The sequence below is a fragment of the Uranotaenia lowii genome, chromosome 1, assembly GCF_029784155.1.
Source record: "Uranotaenia lowii strain MFRU-FL chromosome 1, ASM2978415v1, whole genome shotgun sequence".
Classification (NCBI taxonomy): Eukaryota; Metazoa; Arthropoda; class Insecta; order Diptera; family Culicidae; genus Uranotaenia; species Uranotaenia lowii.
The window spans coordinates 124,459,018-124,471,981 of NC_073691.1; the positions used below are offsets into that span (position 1 = coordinate 124,459,018).

General features: G+C 38.8%; 1 protein-coding gene across 1 annotated transcript; it reads right to left on the reverse strand.

The window, feature by feature from the left end:
• Positions 1-397: 397 nt before the first annotated feature.
• On the reverse strand, positions 398-12,356 carry LOC129739782 (pro-resilin). Its single transcript, XM_055731301.1, has 4 exons — positions 12,160-12,356; positions 2,373-2,812; positions 2,195-2,302; positions 398-2,122 (listed from the first exon to the last, which is right to left on the reverse strand). Exons 2-4 carry the CDS (start codon positions 2,804-2,806, stop codon positions 754-756), a joined length of 1,911 nt encoding a protein of 636 aa, XP_055587276.1. The 5' UTR covers positions 2,807-2,812; positions 12,160-12,356; the 3' UTR covers positions 398-753.
• Positions 12,357-12,964: the final 608 nt, after the last annotated feature.

Consider the following 12,964-nt stretch of genomic DNA (forward strand, 5'->3'; position numbering starts at 1 on the left):
GACAAGCCGGAAGCGGAAAAAAAGAGGACATCTCATCTGAACAGAGGACATCTCATCTGAACCCTTCACTCAGGATCGATGACATGAGCATTGTTAGGATTGTTTCGGATGAAATCAAACATTTTTGTTGGAGGAAAATGATGATTTTATATGCATTTTACGTTGGATCTCTTCTTTCGTCTTTCATACGATTTTGGTTTTCTCCTCTGTCTTTGACATGGATATTATTCGTACATACATTGTTGTTTTTTTTTGCAATTGGGTGCTCTTGGCTGCTTTCACTTGATGGCGTGCAATTGGCATTCTGAAAAACAAAAAGCTAGCCTGTGTCTCGATGTGTGAAATCTTGCTTCTATCTTTTTCGTATTTGTTTCATACAGATGATTTTTTTGATTCGGTTCTTTTTTCAACAGATGGATAAAAGCATTTCTTAACAGATTTCTTAGACATTGATTCATACCTAACGTACAAAGACATTAAATTAAGCTATAGTATATAAAAATAATTTAAGTTAATTTACCGTACAACTTAAGGTTGCGATTTGAAGGAGTTTACAGTTTTGTTTTTTCGTTGTTTTATGTTTTAAGTAAAGCCAAAAGAAGGAAGGGAATGCATTATATCGACGAAGAAACAATCTATGTTTATCTGTTTAAATTAAGGCACTTGGTTGATCAGGTCGGTTCTCACGCAGCAGTGAGAACATGTGGCGATCGCTTCGATCCGTGTACGTTATGTTTATCGTTGTGTCAGTGCTTAGTAGTTGTATCCTCCATTTTGAGTATATGACTGAGGGATGGTGGCCGGGATCGAGGAACTTGGCTGTCCAGAGCTGTATCCACCGCTGCTGGCTGAGTGTCCATTTCCGTTCGAGGAGAAACTGCTAGCCGAGAATGAAGCCTGGGAGAATCCGTTACCCGATGAGCTGGCCTGGAACCCACTGATGCTGCGTCCGTTGCCATTGCTAGGAGCTCCGTACTGTTGGGATGGAGCGCCGTTGTGGCCGTTTCCACCGCTGCTTGGGGCTCCGTATTGCTGAGAAGGTGCAGATGGGGCTCCGTATTGTTGAGAAGGTGCAGATGGGGCTCCGTATTGTTGAGAAGGAGCTGATGGGGCTCCGTATTGCTGAGAAGGTGCGGATGGGGCTCCATACTGCTGAGATGGTTGTCCGCTGCTGTATCCGTTGGCGTTTCCAGCTGAAGGAGCACCGTATTGGCTGGATGGTCGGCCGTTGCCCGATGATGGAGCACCATATTGCTGACTTGGGCGACTAGTTTGTCCAAAGCCATTGGAAGGACGTCCACTGCTGTATCCGTTTCCGTTACCGTTTCCTGCTGATGGGGCACCGTATTGGCTGGATGGGCGTCCAACGCTCGTCGATGGAGCACCGTACTGTTGGCTTGGTTTTCCTCCGAATCCACTGTTTCCGTTTCCATTTCCACCTGGAGCTGGAGCACCGTACTGCTGGGATGGTCGTCCTACGTTGCCATTTGAGGAAGGTCCAGCTGGAACTCCATAGCTAGTGGCTGGCGGTCCGTACTGGCGAGCTGGAGAAGATCCTCCGAATCCACCCTGTCCAGCAGATGATGGGGCACCGTAGCTCTGGGATGGAGCACCATATTGTTGCGAGGGAGCACCACCAGATGGAGCGCCGTATTGTTGGGAAGGAGTTTGAGGGCGCGAGCCACCGTTGGAGTATCCATTTCCGTTTCCACCGCTAGGGGCACCGTATTGCTGGGAAGGAGCACCGTACTGTTGCGAAGGTGTTTGAGGACGCGATCCACCATTTGGAGCACCGTACTGTTGAGATGGCTGAGAAGGCGCTCCGTACTGCTGAGATGGGGCACCGTACTGCTGAGAAGGAGTCTGAGGGCGAGAACCACCATTTGGAGCACCATATTGAGCGGATGGAGCGGCACCTCCGAAGCTGCTGTGTCCGTTTCCGTTGCTTGGGGCACCGTATTGGCTAGAAGGTCCGGCAGAGCTGTAACCGTTGCCGTTTCCATTGGTGCTAGGGGCACCGTATTGCTGGGAAGGAACCTGAGGACGCGATCCACCATTTGGAGCACCGTACTGTTGAGATGGCTGAGAGGGAGCACCATACTGTTGGGATGGAGATTGTGGTCTGAAGAGAATCGAAATTTTGGAGTTAACGAGGTGTGAAATTGGGGGAACACGCTTATTCGAAGAACATTACCGGGATCCACCATTGCTTGGGGCACCATACTGCTGAGAAGGTGCACCGTATTGCTGAGAGGGAGCTCCGAATTGTTGTTGCGATGGCGCACCATATTGCTGGGATGGGCTGTTTTGGAGCAAACCATTGCTGTTAGAATGTATTTAAATACATCTTTAAACAGTCTTCAAACACTTACCGAGAGGCACCGTTTCCGTTACTAGGGGCTCCGTATTGCTGAGATGGGGCACCGTACTGTTGGGATGGCGACTGTGGACGACCAGCACCGAATCCGTTACCGTTGGATGGGGCACCGTACTGCTGCGAAGGTTGGGAAGCACTGAAGCTACCACCCTGGGAAGGTGCGCCGTATTGCTGGGATGGAGCGCTGCCACCGGATGGGTAGCCGCTGCCTCCTTGTCCGTTGCCGTTTCCTCCAGCACTTGGTGGACCATAGCTACCGCTCGGTGGTCCAGCCGGTGGATACCCTCCTGATCCTCCTCCATTGTTGGAGGGTGGAAGGTAGCTGCCACCGGGCAGTGGGGCTTCACGTTTCGACAGCGTTCCCGCAAATGCTGGTCCTAGGGCGCAGCATAGGACTGCGAATGCCGTGAGCTTGTGGTGAGATCGCATGTTTACCTGGAAGATCGACACCGAAAGAATTAAGATCGATAATGAGCCGGTGTTGAGGTTTATCGAGGACACCAATGCTGACAGGTGATAGATTGAACCTATCAATCTGCCGCTTGACCTACAATTAATTGTCAAAATCGTTTGTTCGAGTGTTTAGGAAGTAATCGCCTGATTAAAATCTGGTCAGAGTCACATCCGAATGTGAGAGGGCAAACATGAGTTCAACAATGTATGTAGGTAGGCACGTTCGATGGAAACGTACGGCGGCGCTGGTTATTTACGATTGTAACCTAGATGTTGGTGTGTTAACATGTGCTTTGTTGTTTTTTTACTTCTCTTTGCATAACTTAGCGCACTCAGAGCACTGATCTCACATGGTTTTTTGACATGCCGGGCTCCGTTTGCTTGAATTTTAGCTTGCGGGGGAGAATCGTCGCTAAAACTATAGATGGCATCGACCACCCCGAGTTGGCAAACGATCCGACGACGAGGATGATGATGCTGACGATTGGTCGTGGAAATTGATGAATTATTAAAACCTGAAGCAATTCATACATATTGCATTTTTCAATCTATACTGCAATGGAGTGGCGCTGCTGTATTCAACTGTTTGCCGAAGATGCCGCTCATTTTCGTTCATTGCCTTTTGGCGGAAAATTTTTTAATCTTCATTGATTTGAAAGGCACTTCAGTTGGAACCTTCTCAGTGCAACCGTGAAATTTGCAATTGCTTAAATCAAATGTAGGAACGTTGGTACTGTGAACTGTTGTTTTAAGTTGTTTGTAGTTTTTTTTTTTCAAATTCAGTTCAAAGTGCGATTGAAAGATATGCAAAAACTGTGCTTTGCATGTTAGGAAATCGCAACATTTTACCAAGCCTGTCACTAGATGATAAGACATAATTTGAAACACCACTCCAAGCCAAAAAAACGGCATTCTGTCAAGTTGAATTGCTTTTGTTGCTGTTTTTTTTTGTTTCCACTTGTGTCTCTTGAAGCTTGCTTGCAGCCGTGCAGATTTGCGGCACCGGCATTTTCCCCCCAATTAACCCAGTTGGATTGTCGGGGCACTTTGTTATGGGAAACGCCACCCGGGTGTTCACACGCCCACCTAACACGGCCAGTGTTTTTTGTGAGCCGCCATCATGCAGTTAATTTTTTTTCCAATTAAAACCAAAGGCTTATTAACACCTGGCGAATAGACTAAAGAATTTGAAAATTATGTTGAAAATATTCTAAATATTTTGATTTTTTTTATAATAATGGTAAACCTTTTGAAAAGCTGTAACTTCCGTTAGCCATCGCGAAGATGGACAGCGATCATGTAAGAGGCATGCGTTTTATCGAGCTAGGGTAAGAGTTTACATCCGTATGTTTGTAAAGTTTATTAAGTATAACGCCTCTTCTGTTTTGGTAGTTTGTTGCAAACAGATCGGAAACTTTCTTTGTTCTGTGTTGAAAAATGCTGGGCCAAATTTACTTCGAAATATTTATCTTCGAAGACCAGATCCGAAATTATTAGAGTTTGAAATGGAAAGCTACTCTTCCGATTCGAACATAATAAGGATCTGTCAAAGTTGGGTGAAATTTTATATTTATTTACTTCTCTGTCGCGTAGGGGGAAAGTTCATATAACGCCCCACGTGGCTAATACGCGCCACCCTTGTTTTGCAGAATCTGTAACATTTTTAGCCTGCAAAATATTACCAGTTTGCTTTAAATGCTGTGATTGATCGTGGCAAGTATGAATTTTTCCATAAAATGCCACTGTGTCGTGATAATTTCACAGTTTAATTTTTTTTTATTTCGATCTAAATATATATATCATACCTTATGTCTAATTTCACTTGATGGTCGTTAACTTCAAAGTAGGTAAGAAAGCCAGCTACAAAGTGTATGTGCACAGGGGTTGTGAACTGAAATCCGATTTCTTACGTATTGAAACTTCATAGAAAGTTCAGCGACGATGCAAGCCAAGTAAAATATCGTCACAATAAGATTGGAGTTAGGAACGAGCCCTGAGATGGTATTAAGGGGTAACAATCGGTGCTAGTATCAAGACAAGGTCAGAATAAAGTGAGAAAGTTTCCCTAACTTTCGGTACAAGTCACTATATTAAATACAGTACCGTTCATAATTGTATAGAAATTGGAAGCACGCGCATTGTCACTTCGACTTTGAACTTCCATAACTTTTTACTCTAATGATATTTTTTGATCAAATTTTTTGCGTTAGATAGAACAACTATCACACTATTACACCACAAAATTTGAGCTTTCTGGGGTTTGTGTGGCCTGAGATACAGTAATTTTACGAAAATCGGACTTTTTGGACTTTTCTCATTCAAACTGCAATACTTCAGAAACAACGTTACATTTTTTATTGAAATTTTGCAGAGTGATTGTTGAAACATAAAGCTCAAGTTTTCGAAAAGTTCTATCGATGAAATCAAAAGTTACGCGAGGTGCAATATTTCAGGCATGAACCTAGAAATGCGATTTCTATAGAATTTTGGACGATTCATGAGAACAATATCGTTTCCATCAAACAATCAGACAAAAAATGTCTGGCAAAAGCAATAAAGAAAAGAAAAAATAGAATAAATGATCTATTTGTGTTTTGAAATCAGAATCTCACGATATTGTTTTGATTTTTTGGTTCAAATAGATTTACTGGTTGTTAAACAGAGAATATGATTTTCCTGTGGAAATATTCGTCCATAATTCTATAGAAATCGCATTTCTAGGTTCATGCCTGAAATATTGCACCTCGCGTAACTTTTGATTTCATCAATAAAACTTTTCGAAAACTTCAGACATGCTAGCTTCATGTTTCATAAATCACTCTGCAAAATTTCAATAAAATATGTAGCGTAGTTTCTGAGATATTGCAGTTTAAATGAGAAAAGTCCAAAAAGTCCGATTTTCGTAAAATTACTGTTTCTCAGGCCACACAAATTCCAGAAAGCTCAAATTTTGTGATATAATAGAGTGATAGTTGATCTATCTAACGCAGAATATTTGATCAAAAAATATCATCAGAGGAAAAAGTTATGGAAGGTCAAAGTCGAAGTGATAGTGCGCGGGCTTCCAATTTCTATACAATTATGAACGGTACTGTAGTTTCGATAGAAAGCACAGATTTCAATGTGACAACGCTGATTAGAAGATACCGATATTCCGATGCTCTGATCGAATGTTTTTACCTCAAACTCTCAATAAATAGCGATCAAAGAGTGCTGTGAATTTAATTCCTGGGAAATTTTGAAACCCTCAATACATTTACCGTTAACATCAGTTACATTAACCTCTAAGCAGAACTTGAAAAATATATGAATTAAAAGCATTTTTCGTTGAACGATAATTCCGTTTGTAGGGTAACAGATTGCAAACAGTTTTGCATTTAAAAAGGTAATCGCATATTTGTAAATTTTTATTCTTGATGAATCATTATTTCCAAATGTTTTTAATGATTTTAAAGAAAAAATAAAAATTTCTTTCCAGGGATGGATACTTGGAATCATGATGGAACATAAGCGATTAGTGAAATTGTGGGTTTCTTACCAACCCCAAAGCTCGAAGTAGTTTTACCCTATCGAATTAGGCGCCTCTTACCAAAAACCTTCCTAACTAGTAGGATCATTCTTCAGCGGCTGGTTGCTGAGCCACTGCTGCTGACCGAGCGGGAATAAATGAGCCAAGTAGGCAGGTAAGCGAATTCACGCCACGAATAAATAAACAAGTGACCAAGCAAGTATCGCCAGTGAATTCGGAAGGGAAGACGCATTATTATGTCACAACGGTGGGGTCTGTGGGATTCGGGCAGGATCATTCGATTACGTAAGTTTGGTTAGATAAAAATGTCAATTGGATTTGATAGAAGATTTTTTGTCCATAGACCGTTGGCAGGTTAACTAGCCTGAAAACGGTGGCACCCTCCATGGAAGATCCCAACTATTAACATCTTCCTTCAATATGAAGTGCTGATGGTCTATGCTTGGAACTCGTATTGACCTAACAAAAGTACCTACATTGGGACAAGACAAGAGAACGTGCCAAACGCCACCATCTCCGCTTACAAATGATGTTACATGATTGAGATGCTGCTTGAGATGTTCGCTTCTACCTACTAGCTAGTGAAGGTGGCCGAAAGAAGTGGAAGAAGCGTGCAAAATACTACTCCGAGTTGATAAGTTTTTTCTCGCCTCTCCTCGGGGCTTCGGTTCGGTCCGGTACCTAGCTATTGAATGGATTAGCGAGAATGGTGATCTGCCAAAGACAAGCAAGAAGACTCGACTAACTGCTGTCTGGGGCTGTTTTGTTGCTCTGAAAGGTACAAATTAAATTAAGCCGACTAATTTTCTAATTACAGTCGGGGCCTATTATCGACAAACCGCTGCTTGTGTTTTGTCTCGTTTTTCCCCTGGGGAGTTCGGGAGAAAAACTACCTACTACCTAGTTGATAGAAGTCTGGCTGGCTAGGTTGGAGTTGGAGCTCATCTCTCTGAAGGAAGCCCGGCGAGCTGACGAGATTAGGGGGTTAATTGGGATGTTGGCATTTCGGCGCGGAGGAAATGCCGACTAGAGAAGCAGAATGGCATCGCAGTCTGTCCGGTCTGTTCTGGCCAGTGTGGTTGGAGCATGCCAGGAGAGGGCTTTAGAGGCATCCACCAGGAGGACGATGGCAATTGACATTAAGCCATTGAGCCCCTTTTGATAACGTAAACGGTTAATTGTATCCTTATGTAAGATTCAATTTGATAATGCTAAAGAAACAAACCCTGGATGTTTTTTTTGTACAATCTACACCACAACTAACGATGCGGTCAAACTTGAATGAAACCAATCTGTGATTTTATTCAACTTTTCTGCACATGTTTATACTCTTTGAGAGAGTGTACCCCTTTCATAGGTGGAAAAGCATCGTGTACCGTCTTCAATTCTATCTTAATCAGCCAGTAGTGCCACCATGTTACCTCCTGCTGTAGGCAACTGCTTGATGGGGGCACCAACAGCCAAGTCAAAGGTGCTAACTCGCGTGATATAATGTGATTATAAATGGTATCCATCCATTAGCCCATCATTGTGTGGCAATTTTCTACGACAATCTGTCTGGTGAATCGTCACAACTTGGCAGAGGTAATTGCGTATTGTGGCACTTTGCATAGGGACAATCTGAACAGAAAAAAGACAAGGAAAATTAACGCTGATTTTCAACTAACATTTATCTTTCGGATTCCTGAACACACTGCTTGCTGTTCAATTTGATAAAGTGAAATTTCAATTCAGCCATATGGGTAGCTTTATTTTTAATGTTCTATTATTTCTGGCGTTGATCGAAATGACACAAATATTCGATGATTGACCGACCAAAGTACCTACGAGTGTGCTACTTCGAATTTTTAAACGAGGCCCTTGGAGCCAAAGGGGTATAAGTAGGTACATGAAAGCTAATTGCAAGAAAACATGCTTTTAAGTTAGTGTGTTAGGCCATTTTCCATACATTTTTCAAAAATTTATATTTTTCCTTCGCACGTAAAAAGTTGTAAATGAAAATAAAACATCTGAAAAAAATCATTAAATACAGTTTAAAACATAAAGAATCGTACAGGCCTTTTGGTTCTGATGGTTTCATATGCGTTAAATAGAAACTTTAGAAAAACTGAAAAATCATTGATTTTTTTCTTTAAAATCCTTGTTTTTTACTGAATTATCAGCTAAAATATATAAAACTTGGTTGATAAATGATTTATTTTATACAAACATCCAAATCAATTGAAATCTTGCTAAATTTGAATTTTATTGTGATTTTAAAATCGCATTAAGAACCGGGAAATCGTAAAATGAGAGATGTCGAAAGGATGAAATTCCCAAAAAAAAAAGATTGTTTTTGCACTTATTTCTTTGGCTCCGAGCCTTGAATGTGAACCAGTTATCTTGAATATGTTTTTGCAATTTGATGTTGATGAAGTAAAATATTTTAAAATATAAAAGTTTTTTTTCTTATAAGTAGAAAAATTTAAAAAAAATTATATATGATAAAACGCTCAAAAACTACTGAAATTTTCAAAACTAACCGTAAAAAAAATATCTGCCCTTTGATTCATATGGCATAAATGCATACAAAATAAATGTAAACATCGCGAAAACCAAAACAAAGCGCTTGGCAACGTAAATATACACGCTTATTTTGTTGTAATCGTTTGTTGCTTCTGCGCCAGGATTTTGATAAGTCGCACAAATTCACAGTCCGCACAATATTTAAAATTTGGAGGAGGATGATGGTTTTTCATAAGTGCGAGTGGGATACAGCTAAATTTTCACCCAACAATTGACAAATCTTGTGAGTTGTTCTTAAGGAGAAAAAAAAACTTTTCGTTTCTATCGTCTATTGAGTTGAAACCTCTCAACTTATTTTTTGAGAAAAGAGGGCATTACAGTAGTGCATGTTGAAAATTCTCGAGAAATACTATACATCCAGAGAAAAGCCAGAATATGAGCACTAATAACCATAGTTGGGCAAATATTGATACTGTTGGACTGCAAATGTGAGTTCATTGAAATTAAATTTTAGTTCCGAATTATAAATCAAAAACAACATAAAATATTATTTAAATGATAAACTCCAAACTCTAAGATGAGAAGTATGATCTTGGATATTGTTTTTTTGCATTTTAAACTCTGATTCCAATATTCTGAGTCTCAATCATTTGTATTCTGATCTTTCAATCCTAAATTTTAAAAACTGAATTTTGATCTCTCAATAAAAGTGCTGATATATCTGAATTCTAAAATTTAAAAGCTGATTTCTGAATTCTGAACACTGTGTTCTAAATATTGAATTTTAATTCTCGGTTCTGAATTTTTACTTTTGATCTTGTAATGGTGAGGTCTTGATCCTGAATTCCTAATTGCATTCTGTTTGCTTGGTGATGAATGATTGCCATAATTAAATCTTAGTTTAGTACTGAATTTTTCATTCTTATTTCTGAATCATTATTTAGGATATACGAATAAACTCTGAGGATTGAATTCGAAATTTTTAAATATAGACTCAGACCTCAGCATATAGAATTCAGAATATTAAATCTGAATTAAAATAAATAGAAAATTCGAGCAACATGAACTGTAAAATGTGAGTTATGAATTCTTTCAACGATGAATTTCAAATTCCAAATTCAAAATTTAAACATTTAGAGTCAAAGTGAATGATGTGGGATTTTGAATTCAGTGTTGTGTTTATTCGACATTGGGTTCTGACTGAGCTTTAATTCTTGGATCAGAAATTGGAACTGGGATTTCTCAAACCTAAACTTCCAACTCAGATTTCAATAGTTATGAATTGAAACTTTAAAATTCAGACTTCATCATTCAAAATTTCAAATTCGAAATATATATTTGCCATTTTTAATTTTGAACTAAGATTTAAATTTCAAAGGTGAAATGAGGTCTAGATTAAGAAATACATAATTAAATTTCTTATCACCTAATGCTGTGAGTCATCATTAACCCTTTGTTTTATGAAGTATTTAACAAATTTGCAACAATTAATGTTTTGAAAAATGGAAAAACCGTAAATGATTATAATTTTTTTTCTTGATGTACACATCATTTTAAACTGTTTAAAATGATTTTGAAGAAAAAAAAATCATGTAACGAAGGGTTAAGCAGTTCATATCCAAATTGCTTAAGTCGGAAATCAAAGGTTTGAGCCTAAGACCCAGAATTCAGGATGCTACATTTTCAAGTTCTGATGATATATGAATTCTGAAAATATTCTCGTACAGCCTTTCAAAAAAAAAATCAAGCATCAAAATTAGAAGCTCTAAAAATGATATGGAAAGTAAGAAGGATTTTCATAACTCTCGAAGTTCAGAATTGATAATTTGCATAATATAATTTGTATAACCATGTTATTAAGTTATAATTTAATTATAAAAAAAATGGTGATGACAAAGTTTCTCACATCGTGAGATAGTTTTTTTAAGTATTTCATTTTCACGGAAAATTAAAAAAAATCGTGTAATAGTAGATGTACAATTTTTTACATTTTTCGATGCCGTATAAAACTTTACTCAGTATGACGGATTGGCTTAATGATATCACCTACAAACTTAGTTTTGCTATTTTTTATCCCATACCAACACTGTTGGGGTAAAAATAATTTCGAACAATCGCCAAATTTATTTAAATAAATATCAAATCAAAGATTCGCCTTTTAAATCTCGTATCCATATGCTGGAATATTATTTTTATGCATCAAGCGTTTGTTAATTTCAAAATTGCATCCATCCAAATATTGATTTTTTATGATTTTAGCTAGCAGAACTTTTTATGGTATTGTTTACCTCTAAATGTATGCAGCACCCTTATGTCTTTTCTTTAAACACATATTTGACAGAATTAAACCCGAACAAAATCGAAAATTACTGCAATTGGTGCTTTATGCGTTATGACATCACAAATATACAAAAAACTATAAATTTTCAAATGTTTTCAATTAATTTTTCATTAAAACAATGTTTGTTGCCCCTTTTTTCAGAAGGGTGAAAAAGAAATATCTGTGGACATAAAGTTTTTAGAAGCCATTGAAGTTGAAAAGTGTTGCATGATGCCCCAGTTGGCGGTATCAAATTTAGAATTATTATCAAGTTTCAGAGTTGAATATTCATCGTTTAGAATTCTTGGAATGTTTTTCTTTTTTAACGGTTTTGGTTTTTTTTCTCCCAACTTATACCTTAAAGTTAAGATAAAATTTTCAGTTTAACATGAAGTCTTGAATTCATGATTTAAACTTGCATCCACTTTTCAAACTGATTCCCAAAAGTTCATGTCCACAGTCAGTTCAATCTTCTGCTACAATTCGAAAATCACATGATAGGTTTCTCTTCCTCTAGTTGTCATTGTTGTTGATATTTTTGTAGCCGCTGTAGTAGTTCAAGAGAGTGCAGCTTCCACTGAGGCAGAAAAAGTTTCCTCCATAATTTAATCACATCGTTTGCCGACTTCAGGGAGGAACACACAGTTGAGAAAATGTCCATTAGTTGAGTTGAAGTTGGGGGCGGGAGTAAAAGTTTCAACTAAAGCTGCCCTTTATATCCACATATTCTCGTAAAGAACACACACACCTAAACACACACTCATAAAAAAGTGTGCAGATAATACCGAAAGCAGGTCCAAAAAAAGGATGCACAAATTGAATTTCCAAACTTTGTCAGTCACGCCGTAGCTCACACTGGAATTTTATGTTTTCTTCAACATCCTCGAGTCCATCTTCGGAGCACTTTTCGACACTAACTTTAATCTGGCGATTGCTTCGTTTTATTGAAAGGCCAAATTTTGATCCATTGCTTACTTTGATTTTTTTTTTCTATTATTCCCCTTTTGCAAATATCAGCTTCAGGATTAGATCTTTCCTTATCCCCAAAGGATACACTCGCAACTCCTACGCAATCCGCGTACACAAAATTGCTACGATTTCCTTAGAACGCTTGTGTGATTCTAGAAAACCCAATGAACCGAACCAACGTGCTGTACAGAATGATATTCAAATCCAAGTAATCGTCACTTTTATACCGAAAACTAAACAGAAGTACAATTTTCGTTTGTTTGAGCTTGAGAAAATGAGCCGAAGTGCCTACTTTGCGCCGTTCTGTATGTTTTTTTTTGTTTGTGGCTAGAGCTAGAGCTGGAGACGAGACGAGACGATCACATCGCTGCTGCAAGATTGCTGCCGATCGGACGGGAGAGAGAAGATCGGATCATGTAAGTAGGTATAGTCAGTTGAAGTCAAACGCCGCCTGCTGTGGGGGAGACGCGAAACTGCATTCAGTTCAGAAGTTCAGAGTGCAGAGTGTGCACGGAATGGTACGACGATGATGTAGGTACGTACTCAGTAGAAGCAAAAAGGTACCTCTGCCTGCACCACGGGGTAAATTATTGTGGATCTCTAACTTTCAACGGGGGTTGCTCTAGCCAGCATGGATTATTTTTGAAATTTGGTTAAGAACTTTGGCCATTAGGTTTAACAGTGGTAGAACAGAGATTTTCAACGGTCCAAAACCTTAAGTGGTCTTAAATCCTGAGTGAACTTGGGGCAGCTTTTTAAGTTTCAGAATAAGTCTTATCCTTTCATCTACACTTATTGTACATTCTATTAC